This window comes from Seriola lalandi, unplaced genomic scaffold (genome assembly GCF_002814215.2).
Source record: "Seriola lalandi dorsalis isolate HSWRI2012SDOR001 ecotype SW California unplaced genomic scaffold, Sedor1 jcf7180002054416, whole genome shotgun sequence".
In the NCBI taxonomy this organism is placed as follows: domain Eukaryota; kingdom Metazoa; phylum Chordata; class Actinopteri; order Carangiformes; family Carangidae; genus Seriola; species Seriola lalandi.
In genome coordinates, this window is record NW_019524969.1 from 1 (window position 1) to 22541 (window position 22541).

A 22541-nucleotide genomic window follows, 5' to 3' on the forward strand; every position below is an offset into this window, starting at 1 on the left:
ACACACACACACACACACACACACACACACACACACACACACACACACACACACACACACACACAGACATACACACCCTAACAAATGCAAATGACTAAGGCCAGGTTTGGGAATGGAGGGCACAAGTAAGTAGCTTATAGGCTTCTAGGTCCTCTCCTGTATCTCCAAGACTACAAAATGAACTGGGACTCTGTAATGGGACAGTGGGCAGCTGGGATTTTGTTTTCCTAGAGAATATAGAGATAACCCCCTGCTGCTAAAACCACATCATTCAGATGGGTGACACCAGTTTCAACCACAAAACTTGACTTCTCTGACGAGCCTGCTTCCACAGGGATCTCTGAACAGACCTCTTGGCTACCAGGGAGTGCTCGTTTGTTTTGTGGGTGTGGAATACCGCTAATAGGAATGAGCTGAAGGAGGGGCAGTGACATTCTCCAATTTAGAAATGTTTTTCTCCCAGAGTATTTACCACACATGTTCACCTTATTATGCCATTGGGCTTGTTGCCCAATGGCATGCTCAGGTAATTTGTGAAATGTTTCAGTGAGACCCTTGTCTCTCCCTCTTCCTTTGTCTCTGGCTTATGGAGTGTTTGTAGTCTGTCTGGTGTCTTTATCACAAACACTCTGGTCCCAGTTTCCTGTTTGTTTCTGCTCCACTTGTACCTCAGAGGTTTTTATCCAAAGTATTTTGACGCCCCCTCTCAACCTTTGGTCTACGTGCCATCTCATGTCCTACATGATTCTCAAGAGCGACCCCACGAATCCCTTCAAGGGGGAACAGACAATTCTGGCCCAGCATTTTCTGGGCTGCTTCTAAATGATTGGTGCCCCTCTGGTAATTGATGTTGATACTGCGTTTTGGGCTTGATCCTGCCAACAGACGCTCTGAGGGACTTGCATCAGAGATGTCACGAAGGTGCTCATCATCATCTGTATCGGCATCAATGTATTTGCTGATGGAGGAGTCGTGGAAGGTGAAGACAGTTGGGACCAGGGCAGTGCTCTCTGGGGACTTCGGTGGTGTCCTGCTACTGGCAGTGGTATAGACTGACACTTCAGGACTCAACAGAGAGTGGTCTGACAGGACTGAGTTGTCTGAGAGCGGGGACGGGCCTGACTCCCCCTCACTGCGGCAGCCTCCTTTAGGGATAAGGCTTTTTGAGGAGTTGCCAGAAAAGAAGAATTTCCTTGCATTCTCTGAGCATGAGGGCTTTGTGACTGACACAGGGGTCAGCATGGGCTCATGCTCCCCAGTGGTTTGCTGGCCTGTTTTTGTACTGGCGTGCTGGGACAAAGCTGTAGCCGGACTGTGGGAGAACCGGTTGCCTTCCTGAAGACCAAGGTCCATTGCTGGACTATGGGGGAAGCGTGGATTCTCCTGGAAGTCTGTAGCACAACTTATGTAGCTGTCAATGCTGGACAAGCTTTTCATGTCCCCCACTCCCTCTCTGGTTCCTAGGACTGGTGGCCTGTGATCTTGGATGGCCCCCAACTCTATCTCATCTCTCTGTTTGTTTACTCTGGAGCCTCTGTCTTTAGCATTGAGGTTGGGTTGTGACTGTGTCTTTGCCATCTGGTTGTACATCTCCTCTAGCTTCTGAACATTTAGCCTCTGGGGACTGGTAGCCCGGGCCTTGCTGGGAGAACCTAACTCCTGAGCGTTGAAGGAACGATTTGAGCTTGTCTCTGATGCAGCCCTCTTGGGGGTCCATTTCCAACGACTTGGAGAGAGGTGGTTGTCATGAGGCCTCTCACTCTTCTCCACCACCACATCCATCAGTTCTGCACTACGAGCAAATGCCTCTTTCAAGTTCATTGAGACAATGCTACCATTTCTCTTTGCCCTCTCAAGGGCCTCTCTTCGTTTAAGTGCTTTTTCCTGCCTCTTCTGCTCCTTATAAAATTCAGAGAAGTTATTCACAATAATGGGAATAGGCAGGGCAATCACCAATACTCCAGCTATGCAGCATAACCCACCCACAATCTTTCCCAGTAGAGTCTTTGGGTAGATATCTCCATAGCCTACTGTGGTCATAGTAATAGTAGCCCACCAGAAAGAAGCTGGAATGCTTTTAAACTTTGTATCCTCCTCATCCTTCTCAGCAAAAAACACCAGACTGGAGAAGATCATGATGCCCATGGCCAGGAAAAGGATGAGCAGGCCCAGCTCATTGTAACTCCTCCTCAAGGTAAAGCCCAGAGACTGAAGACCTGTGGAGTGGCGTGCCAGCTTCAGAATACGCAGAATACGCATGATCCGAAAAATCTGAACAACGCGGCGGACGTTCTGAAATTGCAGCACACTCTTGTTGGATTCTGTCAAAAAGATGGTGACATAGTATGGCAGGATTGCCAACAGGTCAATGACGTTCAGAGGACCTTTGAAGAACTTCCACTTGTTGGGGGAGGAGAGGAAGCGAAGCAGATACTCCATGGTAAACCAGGCAATACACACAGCTTCGACGTGGGCCAGTTGTGGGTTGTCTGTGGACTGGCCAAACTCATCTGTGTCCTGTAACTCTGGAAGGGTGTTCAGAGACAAGGCAATGGTGGATAGCACAATGAAGAGGATGGAGATGATGGCCAGGATCTGAAAGACAAATTTAGGTAATATAAGTAAAGGTTGTAGGATCAGAGAATGACATACAATATATCAGTTAAATATCAGATATCAGATATGCACTTAAGCTTACATTTCTTATTCTGATTAGTCAATTACACCCATATTGAAAATAAGATAAATGCAAATCCAGTGTATATATAAAGGATTTTGATTACAGCATGAAAGTGCAGACAGCAAGTGAATTCCAATAACCTTATACTCTAAACAAACCTTCAATAAATGCCAGACTAAGTGTGTGATTGGCTGAGAGCTAATGGATTGGATTGACTTGGACCACTTATTTATTCATGACTCATTTACTGGGCTTATCCACATGAGTGAGTGTGCTTGAGTGGAAAATAATGTTTAGCAATCAATATACAAAAGTAAAAGTGCACAGAATACAGTGTATGTAGTTAGAGGAAAAGTCGGGGGATCACCAAAGTCATTAGGACTTATCTTTTTGGGCACCATGTAGATCTCTACAAAATTTCAAGGCAGTCTATTCAATAGCTGTTGAGATATTTAACTAAATGCCAAAAATAGCAACCTCATGGTGGTACTACAGTAAAGTCAGTGGGATACATCCTCAGAGGGCCATGAATATATGTGCAAAATTTCATGGCAATCCATCAGAAAGGTTATTGAGATATTTCAGTCTGGACCAAAGTCCAGGGACCAATCAATAGACGGAATGCATGGCTACATGGAAGACTTCTCAGATTTAGAATAAGCAAACTAAGGAATTAGTATAGTCAAGTAGAAGCTAGATGGTAAATGAGAAGTTCTATGATCATAGACAGAGTCCTCGAATGGGCTCTTCAACACCTTCCTCTACGCTAAGATTATCTCGTCTCATTATCTCAGATAATCAGACAAGCCCTCTGTTTTCACAGAGCGCTGGCCCTGCTCAGTATCCTCCAATTAGTGATCCAGCAGGCACCGGACATCAGTGTAATGTCAGAAAGACACTAGACTGTAATGACTCTAACGTTTTGATTAGAAATCAAAATTGTGTTGACATCAAAATCCGTAGGCTAAGTGAGATTGTCATGTTTAGGAGCAGTTGAGTTCTCTGCTCACGACTAGAGTGTTGGTATTTTATACATCAAGATTATGTTGGCATGAAACATTTGGAAGACATTGGATTTTGGTTGCTTAACAACACAACTTAAAATCCAACAAAATATTAACCTTAGTTGTCGTCAGTATTCTTTGTGAAATTGACATTGGCATCATACATTGTCCTTGAATTTTGGTCACCCAACGTCACAACCTACATTCAACTGAATATCAACGTCTAATGATGATGGTGGACAGCTGCGTGCCTTCAGGGATATGGTGAATGTTAGATTAAACAACAGGGTGAAAAGCTGGCCTCAGGAATGTGATCATAGAACTAAGGTTACCAAATATAATCTTCATGCTATTTCACACAGGTTCCATCCTCTTATGGTCTCTCTATATTGAGAGGGAGGGTGGCTGTCACTGCCTGCCACTTGCACCCCCATGTTGTGACAGAATATGACATAAAGAAGAACATGCAACAGTCACATGTTGTAGGAGCTGAATTTCCCCAGAATCCACTGCACTAGATGATGTCTGATTCATATTATACAGTACAGAGAACTGGGATGTCTTACAGAAAACAGAACCTTAGAGAGACACACACAGGCACCCACACACACACATACACACACACACACACACACACACACACACACACACACACACACACACACATTAACACTTCCCCACCTACACTCTACCAATCATGCCAACAAGCAAGTACGTGGTGGTAGACTACACCTCTTTTAGCATTTTATGACAGCTCCCCTCTCAGCCAGTATACATAGTGTAAACAAAAAAAATCACTGCAGTTTCTTTGAAGTATATTATTTTTGAGCTTCTTTGATCTGAATAAGTGACTACTCCTTTATACCACAATGAGAGCTACCAGAGGAAATGTTGCACTGCTCTCCAGTCTGTATTATCCCATCAACATACAACTCAGATGAAAGGTACTTGTAAAAATAACCTGAATGATTTCATGTTTATAGGGTATATTTTGTGATGAAGAACTGATAGCGCTGCATGCTACTACAAATTTACTGATGTCACATCACGGACCAAAATTACATAAAATCACATTGTAACATATTTTCTCCTTCCTCAGAGGGATATAAACATGCAATCATTTTGGATGTATTTGCCCACGTTTGGACACATCAGCCACTGAGATTGCATCTTAAACCCCAAGGAAGTTCAACATAATTTAATTTTGATATCGCAAACAGAAAAATTATGTGTAAAACAACTGCCTAACCTGAAATGTTTACAGTCACTCTACCTGATCCACAGACCTGATAAAACCTCAGACTGGAACAGTTTACATTGGAACTATAGTCTTAAGAACTACTGAAGAAACTATGAAAAAGTCTTTGAATACTGCTGAAAGAGAGGTCTGAGGATTATTGAATAATGATAGGTGAGAAAGTTAGCTTTTTAAATTATTTACTTTCATATAATTTGGCCCATGATGATTACAAGTTTGGTTCTGTAGACATTAGTAGATTTATTGGCTTAGTATAAAAATATGCAAATTCCAAATTTGTGTGTTATTATTTTCACAGGTTTACTTCTGTACTCATGAAAATATCCAAGAGACATAACAATTTTATAGGAAGGTTGTAAAATCAACTTTCCTCAAACATGGGGATGAAGGGTTCAAATCCAGCAGCTCTGTGCTGATCTTAATGCTGTGGTACAATAGAACGACTGCTGCCTGACCTGAGTGATGGTGAGTCATAGAAGCCGCGTGGTCCAGTCGTGTGTATTGTGTATATTTAGCACAAACATAAATATACTCTGATATTCTGTCTTACAATCATTTTGATGCTTCTACACAAGTATTACACAATAGAATATTACATATTATTCTGATTACTGACAACTGGATAAATGTATCTTGGTCAACTCAGCTAAGGTAATGAAACACGGGAGCATCTGCTCCTTCAGTGGACAAAGGACAGAAGTACCTCATAAACTATTAGTGTGCACTTGTTATATTCACCCTAAATGACACCAAACATTCCTGATACAGGACCAAACAGCACAACTTAGAGGATGAGTAGGAGGCTGTAGCTGGAACACAGAGCCTGTTTCGGCAATAGCCCACACAAATGAGGTTAGGATGTTATATGATGAAATAAGTCACAGAATAGTTAAGATACTTTCCTCTGAAAGTGAAAGCAGCTAAGCCTTAGACCACAATACTGTGAGGCATTTATAAAACACTTGTGACATTGAGAATTAATTATTTCAGTTTAATAATTTAACTGGTAAGCTTGGCCAAAACCTCATCCGTGAACTGGATCTGCTGGTTAAACACACAGTCATTTGTGTAAATAAACAGAGCACAGCACATGATGCAGGGTTTCCCTATAAATTGTCCAGAGGAAATGAAGGCACACAGGCAGAAATAAGGCAATAGCAACAGTTGTTAGGAGGTGATTGACAGCGTGGGCCTTGACAATGGCCTAATATGTTTGGAGTCTACTCCCAGGAGTAAAAGTGATGGCTAAAGAGGCGACCTTATCTACGGCCAATCAGAGCAGGAGGACACTGTTGCCATAGCGTCACGGCAGACATGAATAATGACCCTATCTGTTTATTTTCTTCCCCCTGTGCTCCTCTCCTCCTGCCCTGGAGGAAATCTATTTGAATCAAACACTTCAGGAGCAGAGAGGTGCTCGGACCGGAGAGTGAAGGTGGAGATGTCAAGGGCAGCACAAAAGCTGCAGAAGGAAAGACGGTGCAGCGCTGTCAAGAATGGAAAATGATGACGGTAAAAGAAAAAAAAAAATTGAACGAAGTAAACAACACATTGTATTTGTAAAAACAACCTATTAAAGTTCACTGATTGTGTACCAGACACTGCAGAATTATAATGAGTCAGAAAAAGAGAAAGACTGCTAACAAATCCCAAACTTAAAGCCAGGGGAGCTCGTATCTATGGAAGAGCAGGACAAAAAAAGGGTAGAGGTAATAGGATTGAGATGCTATAAAAAGGTCGCTAATGAAGGCACACTGGTGCTGCTGTGTAACATCATGGTTATGAGGTCAAGTTCCACTAGGAATCCCTGCACATTTCCCACCGGCCTATGTCCCTGTTGCCCCTGCCTCTACACACACGCACTCTCTCACATTGCCTCGCTTGTCTTTACCTCGTTTTTTTTTCCGCATTGTTTAATGTCATGGGGCGCTAATTTCATCTAACCATTGCACTGTAAATCTGAGATAAACCTTTCAGTGCACATAAATGAGGCCACAAACAAAAACATGTCTCGGAAAAGGTTGAATGGAGCGCCACACATGACTGTAATGGCATCAACAGAATTACAGACTATTTATAGACTCACACCAGAACCAGGAGCACACATAACAAAACAGATGTTAATAGTGGCCACACACAAGATTATGTCCTTGTCTGTTCCACATGATGAATACTCTATTATTGTAAGTAGAATATATGGACGACAAATGTGAGAGTGACTCCCGGCGAATGCTCCTTGGTGGCCTACTGAAGGGAAGAAAAGATGAAGGGAGTGAGATATTTATATCTGGAGGAAAGGAAAAGACAATATATGTGCAAGAAATGGAAAGTGAGAAAGAGAGAGAAAGCGAGAGAGAAAGAGAGAGAGAGAGAGAGACAGAGAGAGAGCAGAGACTGACAAGAGATCACACTTGCACTCTAAAAACAAAGCCAGATCACACTGGATTGTGTGTCTCATGGCACATCGCTGTGTGGCTCAGCAGACACAATAGTCCACACCCCCATCTTATGCAGGACAAGGTGACACCAGCCCTCATTAGGCTGTTTGAAAAGATATCTAGGACAAGATTTGGTTTGAAGAATGCCCTCAAAAAAAACAAAAAAAAAACACAATGACATGCACAGCCCTGTGTCATGGACTGTGACATTGTCTTCTGAGTTACATATGGAAGAGAATTCTTTTCACAAATGGAAGAGGGAGTAAGCCCTCAGATATGGCGGTCATTACACAGAGACTGTTGGCTGGCACACTATACATACGCCAAAACAAATTCTGCTCTCCAGAGGCGCCCACACTTGAGACTTAGAGAGGGAAAAACTGATTTATAATTATTGCTGGGTATCTGACTGTGGTTGTACTTGCTGTTCGCTCTATCACCAGCTCTTGTTCAGTTATGATGCCCTGGTTTTATGTTGGCCACATCCCAGCAGCTGTGATTAATTTTCTTTGTGCTACATTGGTTTTGTCAGGGTCAGGTCCATTCATCTGTCTCCTCAGCGCTTATCCAATGAGGATGGAACCCTGAACTTTGCTCTTTTCTTATAGACTTTGAAAAATGGGCAATATTTATAAATCGCACATTGACCATTAAATCGCTGGTGTGAACGTGAACTTGGCTCCAAAGGAAATTAGTGGTCACTGAAGCATCAGCTAATGAAGAATATAAAGTAGAATTTCTAAAATCTCTGAATCCCGTTTTGAAGAAGCATTAATGGATTTTTTGGCTTTTAGCTTCATCAACTCATTTGGGGAAATATTCAGCTTTTCAGCTGGTAAAAACATGATGATGTTCACCAGCTAGTGGTGCTGAGCAGTAGGGCGTGAGATTAGTCAACCAAACGGTTAAACATTGCTAACCACCTTCCTAAGCAGCACCAGACAGACTAATTGGTTAAACTTATTATTAATATTTTATTGAAGCACGATGCCTGTTGTTAACTGTTTGGCCTAAGATGTTAGGCAGCCGCCCTCTCCCCATGCTAATGCCTGAATGTTATTAAAAAAAAAGGTGGAAAGTGGGATGGATAACATTTTGTAAAACCTGTGCGGTTTGGCAGTTTTTAAATGAAAATAAGGTTGTATGTAGGCTGTGTCAAAAAGAAACCGGCATATAACCACACAACCAGAGCAATGCGTAACCACCAACAAGCTAAGAAGGCTGCTGGTGCTAACACGCCTAAAACTAAAATTTGGATTGCAGGAGGAAAGAGAACACAACACGATGCAGGTTCCAAATACAGATGTATAGTGGTAACGGCTCTCAGTAGAGTGCATACCTTTGCCAGGGCCGAACAACCCTACAACTAAAAGGAAATGATTTTAAAAATCCTGGAACCTCTCCTTTAAACAGATCTGCACCTAAATTTAATGGGTTCTTCCCATTAAATACATATTTTACAATGTATTATTATTATCCTGTGCATCCTCCCCCTGGCCAACAACCTTTGCTTCAGGAAATTTTGTGGACCTCTTTGAATTTTAAATGTAAACCCCTGCACTATAGCAACAGGTAATGATTATAGGATACTGGCAAATTCTAAAACATAATCTAATAGTAGTATAAGTAGACAAAGTCATAAATTAAGTGGACTGACTCAGTGTTTTCATTTATACTGCAATATCTATCTAAAGTTTGCATTAGCTAGTGTTAGCTACTACAAGCCAATGGCCATGTCAGACCAATTTAAGATAAACACAAAGCTTGTGCTACAAGTAATGCTGTAGTTCAACTTTTCATTTGTTAGAGGAAAACTGTGCTTTTTCTCCTTTGAAAAGTGTCTGTTTTCACTTTAAAGGGTTCTACTCTCTTGATGATGGGTTAGTCAGCTTGGACTGAGGTTGCACTTGATTTAGTTGTTTATTTGGTACCTCCCTTGGTAAGGTGCAGTTAAAGTTAGTGTTCTCACACTGCATTAAGTCTAGTAGCATCCCAAGTGACACTACAGGAACTCCCAGTCTCCCAATGCACAGCCCTGCATCATTAGCTGCAACAGGAGCAACAGACATACTGCTGTGAAGTGGAAACTCCTGTTCCTGTGAGTCCTAACACCATTGTTAACTCTCCCAGCTCTCACCCATTAGACCTACCTAATAATGATAGGTAATACACCAAAACTTCTAATTAACACTCAAACAGACATGGGCTGACAAGGTTTTGGCAGAGATATGTCCACTTTCAGGTCAGTAAATCCAGGTCTGGCTTGATCACTAACACTAAGACCCCTGACTAGTTGACTTGCTTTCCCATCATCCCCTGAGCCACATCGGAGACCACAGGGATACCATGCAACACTCTCCCAGCCTTGACTGCCAGCCACTGTCACCATGACAACCCCCTTGAAGCTCGACAGGAGGTGGCTACGTGGACCTGCTTGTGAAAAGCAAGTCTGACAGTCTCCTTCTCTCTCTCTCTCTCCCTCCCCCTCCTCTCTCCTTTCTTCTATCCCTCATTTGTACCTTATTCGAAGCTCACCCAGCTTTTAACCATCTGCACTGTTCTAGTCTCTGTTATGTCTCTAGGTTTTTCTCTTATTTGTGTCATACTGTTTGTATTTCAGTTGCTGTGATACCTTCTTTAAGTGCTTTATGGGTTATCAGTTCAGTTGATTAATATTGGTCTGTGGCACATTGGCTCAGTTTCTGGAATTAAAGCAATATCCAACATTACTATTTGAAAAGGTAAAGAACACTTCATAAATACGTCTTTAAAACTGCCAGACACCATGCAGATGTTTGTCATACCACTTAATAGGCATAAGGATAAATAGGCATCACACAACCACACTATTGGTCTTCGTCTTCATCAAGATGTTAAGTCAGTGGTTGACTGTATGCAAGTAATATTGTGAGCGTCAAATAATGTGGAATAATTCACACCCCTGATTCTGAATGTGGAAGGGCTCTGCCTCTCTGCCTGTGAAAGAGATGGGGTTTCCATGGAGACGGGAGGAGACTGTGTCTTCCACATTTCCCCCAGCATGAGAGCTTGAAACACACACGCACATTTGCAGTGGCTCAGCTGTAGTCTCCCTACCCTACACCACTTCTGCCTCTAACTTTGAACAGCAGATCCCCGTTTATATTAACCTCCCACATCTTGCCAAAATGAACAAGTTGTACCTTGTGACTCTTCAGGGGCACTACAGCCAGTTTTGGCATGTAGCTTCAAACTAGTGACCTATGATCATGACCTTGCTTCTCTAACATTAAGGCGACCGTACTTCAAACCTTGTAGATCTTTTTCAGGCTCCCTCTGAGAGAGGCTCAGTCTCTATAAATATTATATGATGGTTAAGAGTCATTTTCTTAAATAATCTGCACATGAACCGCAAAAGAAAATCTGAAAATCACACTAGTGTGATAGATTTATGTCTTTGGGACCACTAAATTATATTAAATTTAATTAAGTTACATTACAGGCCCTTTGACTTTGCTTCAGCTCTGAGTAGATTACACACATTTGCAATATTCTGTTGTGAACCCGATTTTCAAGATTGGGTATAGGTAGGAGTAGTTTTCAAATGATCACCAACATTTATTATGTACATCCCATCTATATGTTAGCAACTTTATTTTATTTATTCCCTACTCTAACTACCTTAAAACACAATATAATTTCAGGTCAAAGAAAATTCAGAAACAAGCCATTTTTGGGAGCCTTCATCAAACTTTTCCTTCACTCATGTAGTGCTTGCATGCACAAAGTGCACCACAACCCCATTCAGCAAACCACTAATGTAGGTAGGAAATCTATGCTGGACCATCCATCTCTTGAATGAATCCCACCTCATCTCCTCTCCCTCTCAATTATTCATGCATTTCAGAGAATCCAGACTCAGCATCTATATTTAAACTCTGGCTGGTCTATGGTGGCTATATAAATAGAAACAGTATAGGGTCTGGTCTGGCACACCAAAGGAGGCTGTTTTCATCAGGAATTTTAACTTGGAGTACATAGAGTACATTTATAAGAATTGGAGAGAGATAAAAGACACCTTAGTCAGTGTTTCTGGATTGAAGAAATAGCATAGCTTCTACTGGTCATTAAATGCCTGAAAAATCTCATCTTATTCCCATGGTATTCCCCCCACTGCACAAAATAACTCCTATAGCAATGGTGAGCAGTCACATGTTGGAATAAATATAAACAGACACAAAGTTTTTTGTGTATTACACAATTCTCCCAAAACCATTTTTTCAAATGTATTACACCCCTTTCCACTTGCTCTACAAAAATGTGATAAATATCCCAAAAAATATTCTGAGCCAAGATCGAATACACAAACTCAATTATATCATTATGTCATCATTATAAGGATGTAGTAGAGTAGATGATTAAATGCATAAGCCCCGTCCATATTGCTGTGTCGTAGGAATGTGGTAGAACGGGAGATTGGCAGCATGAATGTGCAGCTGACAAATCTGTAGACATGATGTGATGCAATCATGTCATCATGGACCAGAGGATCTCAAAGGAATGTTTCCAACATCTCATGGAATCAATGCCACGAATAATTTAAGCTTTTTCTTTTAGAGCAAAGGGAGGCCCTAACCTATATAAGTTTTTCCAGTGATTGCTCCAGAGTTTAAGTCTCTGCTAGGATATCCTGCCACTCCCACAAATACAAATATTGTAGTTCAGGGTACAGTCGAGTTCAGATGAACAAATAGGTCGGATCAAGCGCTCAGCATTCACAAGCTGAGAGGAGGAATACAATTAATAAGGAAATTAAATTAAGTTATCAAAAAGTATGTACTGTAAGTCTACTGTCTACATAAAAGAGATATAGCATATTATTTGGAATGGTTTCTATTCTGTCTGATAAAAACATTTTAAGTACTTCAAATGATAAATCTAATCTTTATTGTGACAGTGTAAGATAGCAATTATCTTATCTGTGTCAGTAAGAAGAACAGTTTGGTACGTCAAGTCGAGTCAAGTCAACTTTTAAATATATAGCACTAAACCACAAACAAAGTTATTTCAAAGCACTTTTCAACTTACAAAACTTACAAACTTACTGTACATGTGTAGGTTCTGCCATAACTTAGTGTTTGGACATGAATAAATAATAATCACACCTAATCCAACAAGTAATAAACTTTTGACTATTGTCAGTACTAAAACTAGTTCATGGGATACAGTACTGACCCACTTAAAACTGATAAGTGCTCAGTGATGGGTTCATTTGCGACCGTAAAGCGCCAGTGGTGCAGTATCTGGTTCGAATCCAGCAGTTTTGCACTAACATAATGAAAAAAGGAAAAAAATTCCATTTTTTTTTTTTTTAAATAACGAAGAAGTAATTTGGTACACACACATGCACACACACGCACATATGTACAGTCAGTCAACAATGATGCAGGAATAGAAGGCAGCTGCAAGTCCCTGCATCACAGAAATGACAGTTGCCATGGCGATAGTGACAGTGAACTTTTAACCATTTTAGTGATAGCAGTGACAGGGAAATAAAGAGAGAAATGGCGAGAGCACAAAAACATTCACAAACAGAAAAACAAAGACTTGGACGACCTACACTGAAAGATGTGAATGTCGCATATTCTATTCACAGAGCAAGAGCAAGACAAAGCAAGGTTAGTCGTAATCCTGAACTCAAACACATGCTTACAGCAGATATTCTACTTACTGACAGCGAAACACTACACCAGTTCATATTTTCACAGTTTGTGAGAGCTCAGATCAGTGGCCATTCAGTGTCAATGCTGTTAATCCCTCTGAGAGTTACATTCAGATTAACATGCAAATCCTTTAAATTCGATAACTGGGCAGCTATAAACAGAAGTTTTGTACTTGAAACAGCCTCTGTTGTTTAGGTCCTAAACAGTTTAATAACCATCCTGACTGTGATGTAATCACCATGGCAAAGAGAATATGTGAAAACATACCATAATGATAACCACAATATACACAACGTAATTCAGTGGCAGACTGAAGGATGCTGCTCATTTCTAGCTCATAACCATAGATTTGGCTGCTTTTTTTTGTTTGTTTGTTTTTATACAGAAAAGTATAGGTGTAGCTAGCTAGTTACTCACGCTAACACTTGCTTCATGTGTTCCACTTGATGGCTACATACATGATATTGTCCTAAAAGACTGTGGCTAAAGCTGCATGTCCCACCCTCACATCACTCATCACCAGTTTATGATTGTTATAGAAAAAAAAAAGAAAAAAGGAGAGATACTGTGGAGCTAGTTAGTCCTAATATAAAAGGGAGGATAAGGAAAAATTTAACACCAGACTTATTTTATCTCTATTTGGCTGCTTAGCTCACATTCTATGATAAGCAAGAGAGATAATTGTTCATATTTTCACACCACATCTAAAGAAGAAAAAAAAATGACTTGTGTGCCAATTCAGGGGCTGCATCCTTCAGAGAGTTGTAATAGACTGAAGGCCCAACTGAAATCAAATCGTCCTGTCGTCTAGCAACCTTGACCACACGTACCTTTTTTTTCACAAAAACTTAGCCTTTGGTTTTTTAACAGTTGTACTGTTAGCTGTTCAACTGACCTGAAACACGATACTTAGTTGTAAAAGTGTAATCCTCTGGTTCTCAGTCTCTTGTTTGCTGCCATATTATCATCATTACTGGTAGACAAAGGAACTTGGGATAAGTTGGAAAAAAGGGCTGCATTTCTCGGCCGCATTTGAAGGGGCCTTCGAAATGGGACAGCTGCTGCTGTGACACAATCAGTCTCCAAATGCAGCCTCTGAAAGAGGTGCCCCCTGAATTGGGACACAGTTAAGGTAATATGAAAAAATGTGTGTATGTGTGTGTGTGTGTGTGTGTGTGTGTGTGTGTGTGTGTGTGTATGTGTGTGTGTGTGTGTGTGTGTGTGTGTAAGAGAGAGAGAGAGTATGTGTGTTTGTCTGCATTTGGGTGTGCTGAAACTTGAAAGTTGTCCCCGAAAGTGCTCATCAAGGTGAAAGGCTTCTTGCTCCAGCAGTCAAGTGCTGTCTACCTACTCTCACAATCAACCGTTGGCTTGATGGATGCTTCTCCTTCACCTTAGTGGATTCTATTTCTGCCTCTGGCCTTCACACTTTCCACAATGTCACTCATTCACCTTTCCACAAAACCTGCCCAGTGGATTGAAATCCACCAATGAGGAAAGCTGCAATAGCTACAACAACTGGAGCAGCTTCCAGACCCGTGAGTTCTGATTTATGGACTGTGTTGTTCTGTGCACACACATATATAGGTTGAGTATTAGTTGTCGTGTACAGGGGGTTGCAAATCAAAGTAATGGTGACATGGCCTCTCTGCAGGGCCATGGCCAGATGATGCCTTTGGGCCACTCTTCTGCATTGTGTTTGTAAGAGATGATAAAGAAAGGTAATAAATAAATATTAAAAATATATATCACATATACCTGTTCTAGCCCATGACTTACTGCTTAGCACACACCAAATGTCACAATATACATTAGGCTTCAGCTTTTATGCTCATACTGATTGGCAGCATTAACATTCATGCAGACAATTCGAGTTGTGCTCTTACTCTTAGGTACATGGCAAAGTCTTGATGCATCATACAGTGTATCCAATGCACCCTCTGTGTATCTTAGCTAACAATGCCCTATCCACTGTTTTGCTCTGCTGTAACAGTGATGAAAACACCTGTAGAGTTAAATCATTTGTAGGCTTATCATTGACACCCCCCAGCACCTGTTGCGCTCAGCTTGGTGTAAGCTTAGGGCAAATGGAGGTAAGAGAACATGCTATGTATTCATATCCAAATCCATTCCACATACAGTGAGATGAAATGGTTATCTTCTAATCCATTTAACAGTGTGCAGTGGGAAATGTAAGGAATCTGGGGGTCTGATTTATATTGATCCTTCATGGCAAGAATCTTCACCAACTTAACGATCAATGACTCATACTTACACATTGCATATATTTTTTATAGACTGTGGTGGCAATGAGTGTTAATTAAAACAAAATCAAGGTGAAATGTGATCTAAGATTTTAGTTTATACTTTTAAAAGAAAATTCCATAAGACTTTGGCTTTACATTTCTGTCTGTTCTCCTGCTGTTTTGGATCAAATCCTCACACCTGAACCCTAATTGTTTTCACCCATGATAACACTATGTAAATAAAAGCAGTCTGTCATTCATTAAAATGACATTAAAACATTCTTTTGGCAGTGGGTTCTGACCTAAAAAGGTCATATTCTACATGGAATATCTTGTAGCTTGTAGCATTGCGCCAACTTACTATTTAGATCACGATCATCAATCATTGAGAAGGAGGAAACTTTCCAGAGTTGCGCAATGAACGTAACTCAGTGTTTCAGTTGGGATGTTTTTCTCGGGTTCCCTGCTGACTATCAGAGAGGGGAAGGCTGTTGCACAGCCGTCAGAACCTTCGGTGTTGCTAAAACGGCGTCATTGTTTTACGGCATACCGCGTCATGTGTTCGCATGTGCTACAGCAGTTGTGACAGTCGCTGATGAGCACTCTCCTCGAGGCTTGGGAAAACTGACACGGAGTTTCAATATTAATCACTCACTCACAGACTTAGACAACAGAGTTGTGAGTCTATGAGTGAGACTGTATTTTACTGGAAGGTATGACCTCTGTGTCACTCCAACTGTAAGACTAAGACTACCATGTCTTCAATAAAATATAAACTAACCACTACACTTCCATGGTGCTCTTTTTTTACATAGAGGAAAGAACACAGGTTGGTCACTGTTGTTTTTTCTTATGATGCATTTTGCAGTGCAGTAAATTGAGCTAAGACATTAAGAGGTATTATATAAACCTGCTTGTCCATGTTCAGATTGCGTTAGTAGTCCTTTCTTTTTCAAAATGCTGAATATTTTACAATTATTTTAACTATACATGTGTTTTCTCTACAGGGCATCTGTGTCCCAGAATGGCTTTGCTACAAAACATGTGTCTTTAGCGATACCTCATAATGAAAATTAATTTTTGTGTTTTCAATGCTGCACTTTTGTTTTTTGACTCTCAAAAAGCATAAACAAAATACTAACCAGATGCTTTTGTTCTTTTAGCTTCTGGGAATGTGGATGATTGTCCCACATATGAGCCTCGTTCTTTAGAATTTAATCTGGTCTGAAGGCAACCACAAAAAATCTAATGACTAGTACTCCGCTATGGGTTTTTCCCCAAAGTTTTCAGGTTATTCAAGTTCAACTGTTTCTAACTTGTTAGGAGTTGTACAAGTTAGTCAAGTGATCATAGCAGTCATGCCTATCAACATTTAAACCCTGTATATCTCTGTAAACATTGTTCAATTTAGTGCATTTTCCAGTTTCTCAAACTGTAATAAACTTACATTTCATCATTCTGGTACTTTAGACATTTTAGTACCTTGAATGTGCTTACAACCAAAGTAATATCACATTAGTATTCTGGACAGTTGAGTGTTTCATTAGTATTAATAAAAAAATCTCATGTATGAAATTTGGAAATAGTGAAAATATTATTTTAAACCATTGTTACAGGCTTTATAGACGCAATGCAATGACACATATTGATTCCCACACCTATTAGAAATGGAAATTTTCAGCAAGACTACAATATCATGCACTAACAACCTAGAATTTGAAGTTCCTCCCAAAGGCAATAATAAGAGCGAATATTCAACTATCATCATCTGCTAGTTTCTATTTTTCCCTTTGTCATAAACCTGCTTCTTTATTTTCTGTTTCTCTGGCTCAGCCTCCATGTCTCACAGTAATTTTCTCTTTCATGTTTACATTCTCCAACTCTCCAGATCTCTTGATCTATCTCTGTGTTTTTTTCTTTTTATCCTCCTTACAGTCTTTGCTCGTCAGGCTTCCCTCCTCTTGGGGACAGTGATGTCTTTCACTCAGTGCTCACATAACAGCTCAACTCCAAATTGAATGAACAAAGGAGCTGTCTAGCTTTGCAGAGGCAATGCACGATTCTTGACCACCTCCTGTGTCCCAGCATCCACTTCACAAGCTGTTTTCTATGGAATGACAATGTGTGTTCTGTTCATCAGTGACAAAATCAGTTTGAAGATTTGAGATTTAGTTTTCAGCAGATCTGTGCGATCACTTCACTGCATGAATTTCAGGACGGTTGCTCCGGTGACCACAGTTAGGTAATTTGTAGCACACTTAAGAATTTTAGTCACCACACAGTGGGAACATGTCCACTGAAATAAATTCAATAGTAAATAGAACGAAACTTACCAAACCTGTTCTGCTGCAGTGAAGCACGCCATGTACTGTATGTGCACCACTGCAAGCCTGAAAAGCTGAGACGTCACTGCAAATCCTGAACTATCCACTACAAAATGCATGATATGACTTGTAAAATGCTCAGAAACACAACCCAGCCACTAGAGAATCAGACTTCTCCACATTAATGATGAACGGGCCCTAGCACAATGTTAAAACAGCTGCTGAATAGTCCTGAACTCTTTTCAAAAACCTCTGTCCAACCGATTATATAAATAAATATCAATAAAAGCAAAAAGTGAAAACATAGTGACTAATTATCATAATCTTGATCATTTTCACTGTGGCTTGGTCTTTCTTGGTCATCTGTTCCCGATTTTTTTTCTTTGTTTATGTGTGACTGAATCAGCAATTCATTTGCTGTGAACATTTATTATCCCCAGAAGAAGAAGCAGGGATTTTGGAGATCCCCATGACCTTTCCTCTATTGCCACGATCAGCCCAAATATTCAACTATTGCAATGTGTGTGCCTCCTGACCAAAGCTAAATGTTTGTGATAAACATTCATGCACCCAACAGAAAAAAAAATCCAACAATATTGAGAAACCCCTCACCTTTCCCACAGTGTTTCCATCAGGCCAAATTTCTGCTAATATTGTATAATCTACCCAGCAGACTGTTGACTGTGACAGTAACAGCTAAATCGAGGATTATCAGGCCTTAGTGGACATCTGCATGCTTCCGAGTGTTTCTTGTTTAATAAGACTGCATTTGTCCTTAGAGCTACAAAGAAGATAAAAAATGTGAAGTCACCATTTCATCTGTGATTCTTTCTATCATACCAAAACCAGGCTCTGAGGACAAAGCAATTAACCAGTGAGCACCACTGGCACTTTCAACAAGGTCTGGGTTAATGCAAGTGTATCACCATAAAACTATACAGTACAGACAGCTTTAAAGCTGCAATAATCAACACATGTATCACATGGTTATATGCAATGCAAAAGGGATCACTTGCAGAATGAATTAATGCTCAACAATGTAGTTCCCCTCGACTCTAAGGAGCACTTTAACATTTAAACAAACTCATTATTTTGGTTTTATGTCCCACAACTTAGTTTATTTGGTTTACTCCCACCACTCTCATCAGCTGTTTATGTGGAAATGTTCTGTAGATGACCTTTCCTGCAGCAGACAATGGACAGACAAAGTTAAGGGCTAGCTGGGAATAACAGTGGAGTATTCAGCAGCTTAAGATCCAGCTATTCTCTTCAGGGGTTGGTGGAGACCAAAATAGAGCTAAAGGGGGAGTGACTATTGGACTTCAATTTGTCAGATCGCCTGAGGTATGACTCCAACTGAATGCTAATATTGCTCTGCTGAAAGAATAAACACTGCAACTGTTAGCTAACATGTTCACCATATTAGCTTTATAAGGTGATAACATGTTTGATCTTATGTTTACATTACTGTTTCATTGTTCCCAAGTGGCTGATAAAAATTAATTAATGCAGGTTTAAGTGTTGGATGAAGATCTAACAGAATCTAACAAATATGTTTGTGTCAGTTTAACCAAAGTAACTTGGCTGCCGGTCTGAGTCATTATTTTTAACTTCTTCTCCCACAAAGTCGATTCAGTCTTCACCATATGCGAGGGGAGACATCCTCTGGAGGCCTAATCTGATTTTTTTTTTTTTGGTACTCCAAACTGTTTGGCTGTGATATGCAAATGAATTTGGCAATGAGGACACAGGATAAGGAAGGGAGCCATCTCTCTGCATTATAAGATCATGATCATAATTGCTCAGCAGTTACACAAATCCTCAGTGTGCCACCATCCATCTGGTCAAAAGTTAGCTCCCCTTCTGGCTCAAAACTTTATTGGACACATAGTTAAGTCCAAAGTCCAAAAATGTGGTCTTGTAAATTTTGTCAAAAACTGTTTGCCCTCCAGCCTTTTTTCAGGTTTTCAGGCTCTCTGAATTAATTTACTGTCACTGTTCTCCATTAATACATTTTGACACAAATAGCAGTAGGCCTAATGTACAGTATGTTACACCTTTAATTACATTTATCTAAAGAACATTTTACTCTGAATGTCAGCCTTAATCCCCTGAGGCTTTCAGTCTGTCTGATTAGGCCATCTGATTGTGTGTGAGTGTGTATGTGTGTGTGTGTGTGTGTGTAAGAGGGTTGTTATGAAAAGAGGAAGTAGGGACAGTGACCTATATTTAAACATTTAAATTTGTCATAAGAATCCATTGCAAACTCACAGGATTAGAAACCGAATACTATGCAAATATAGGTGTGTGTATGTGTGGGTGCGTGTGTTTGCTTATGATCACTTGACAGTGAAAAATGGTCATAGGTTAGAGCTGTTAGTCAATTCTCTTAGCAGTTCCTTGCCCATTAATCTATTCATTAAGTACACTATGGCTAAAACAAAAATTTGGACTAAATAATGTTTGAGATGTTGAGTTCAACTTTAACCTTCAGAGGTTACACTCGAGTTTTTATAGCTGCATTTGAATCTGACTTCAGGGCAAGTTAGAAGAGACACAACCACTCAGAGGCACTGCTGTTGACGAGCAGACAGTGTGACAGGCAGCGAGAGCAACCGGCATGAAAGCAATCGCAGAGGCACTCAGTCGGTGAGTGCACGTGATCCTAGCTCATATCTCTGCACCACACAAACGCAGACAACATGAACAAACAACCTGAGAAGCCCTGATATTTTATTTCCCCTTAATCCTCTAGCACAAATTTCAGCTTTCAGTATCGCATGGTCACTCTGCAGCTTCCTGCAAGAGAGTTACAGGTGATACTTAATACTCACTGTGTTACCGCTCTCTTTCTCTGTGCTCTTTGTAACACATAGGTCTGAAAGACTGACACACGTATACAAAAAGGTAAATCCTGTAGATGTAGACAGGCTCATACAACATATGACCAAGTAGCAGCAACCTCAGCAATGTTACCCAAGCACCATCTCCACCAACTTAAATGTTGGATGATAACAACAACTTTGACATAGGTGTTAAATTATTAATCAGTGTGCTCTGCAACGGTTCTGAGGACTTTGTTTAGCGATTAGAATTTATTCTCTGTATATGAATGTGCAGTGTTTGTCTTTTTGTCTTACATGATCATGGCTACGTTCATACAGATTTCATACAAGATAATGCTTTGTGTGGTAGATTGTGTATGATTTGTCACATATGTTTTATATACAGTATGCTATTTAGGGGTATTGTATTCTTTTAATACTTAAGGAAGATTTGTTTTTGACTGATATCGTTCTGTAACAGATATTGTTCTTGAGGACTTGTTGAAAATTCATTGTCTTCTCAGTATTGTTTTGACAAGCGGCAAAGCTTGCTGTTGAAATGATCCATCATCATTAAGTTTTAAAAAGTTTCGGGACATCTAATATTCAATGTCAACAAGGATGGTGTGAAGAATTAGTTACACTGCTAGGACTGTTGTATAGTGTGTAAAATATAGTACATAGCTGTGTGTCGCCACATAACAACGGAACACCATGGCTTTGGAAAGCTGCAGACATTAGTGCCCTTTAATACGGGACACGTCACTAGTCTGTCAGGAGATATTCAGTCTAGAAAAGCAGACTCGGAATAATCGAGCCCCAACTCAGACACAGCATTCTAGTCTTGTTCTCATATTACTTCCTATACATCAGCATCCATTTGACTGGCTGTGACTCTCCACCTGTCAGAAATAGTGATGGATTCTAGTCTGGTAGCTTCACGTGTTGGATTCTGCTGCAGACTGATTTATGAGTAGGACTATAGCCAAACCACGTTTATATGTCATGTTAAGTGTGACATGAGAGGAGCATAATTGGAATTTGTTGCCTGCCATGTGAAGCACAATACCCAATGACAGAGAATGAAGTGGTCATAATCCCTTTCAGATGCATGGAGGACAAGAATGACAGCAACATTCATGTTTGGCTCTGGTTTCCAAGCCAAACCAATGTTGATACTCGATTCCATTTGTCCACTAACCATCGAGCACAATCTTAAAAATGTTAATGAAAAACTATCTCAAATGTGAATATTTACAGTCATGTTAGGTGTATTTGAGTCCTTTAGTGATGGATGTCAGGGCAGCGGCAAATATTTTGACCAATGCCCCTGAAATTGAGTAAAACTTTTTTTTTTTTAAATCTCCAAATAAATTGTAATCAAAATTGTAAATCTTATGTTGTAGCCTAATAATTACTCTGGAGTTAAGTTACTATTTTTTTTTAATTAATGCTTTGTCTGTATGTAAGAGTGTAAATGATTATTTGCTTGTTGGGTTAAATTCTCAGCCTCTTAATTCTACTTCTAATAGTAGGTATTATTAATGACAGAAACCAGCCAAATCTAATATGATGCTACATAAATGCTCCTGCAGGTGGAAAGCCTTTTATTGGCAGTAATCTGACGGTTAGGCACTGCTTTGCCAACGGTCAGACACAATCCTATTTTATGGTGACTCAAATCTGATTTGAGACAGAGAAAGACAGACAATGCCATGGCTTACAAAGAACATAAACAGAGAGAGGGAAGCTTCAAATTGGGCCCAAAGTCTCCTGGAGAATAATTAATGTGACATTTCCCTGACATTTAGTCGGAGGTATAGCGGAGGAGCCTGGAGTAGGGGAGGAAGGAAGCAGAGATATGAGCCAGTGAGGGGATAGAGAGACAGGAAGGACGACAGGGCAGAAAGAACACAGGCAGCAACAATGAATGAAAATCCCTGAAAATCTTGACAAATATTGCAGCTATTAATCACTTTCTTGTGTTACTCTGTACAGCCATTAAAATACAGGAGCTAAGCAGAAATGCATGCACACAACCCCCCACCCCCCCCCACCCCCACA

General features: G+C 40.3%; 1 protein-coding gene across 1 annotated transcript in view; it reads right to left on the bottom strand.

The window, feature by feature from the left end:
* Positions 1–29: 29 nt before the first annotated feature.
* LOC111657854 (potassium voltage-gated channel subfamily B member 1-like) overlaps positions 30–22541 on the bottom strand; it is a 23111-nt gene continuing 599 nt past the window's right edge. The window contains exon 2 of the mRNA XM_087175105.1: positions 30–2595. Coding sequence (XP_087031231.1) covers positions 670–2595 — 1926 coding nt within the window. The 3' untranslated portion in view covers positions 30–669. The remainder of the gene's footprint in view (positions 2596–22541) is intronic.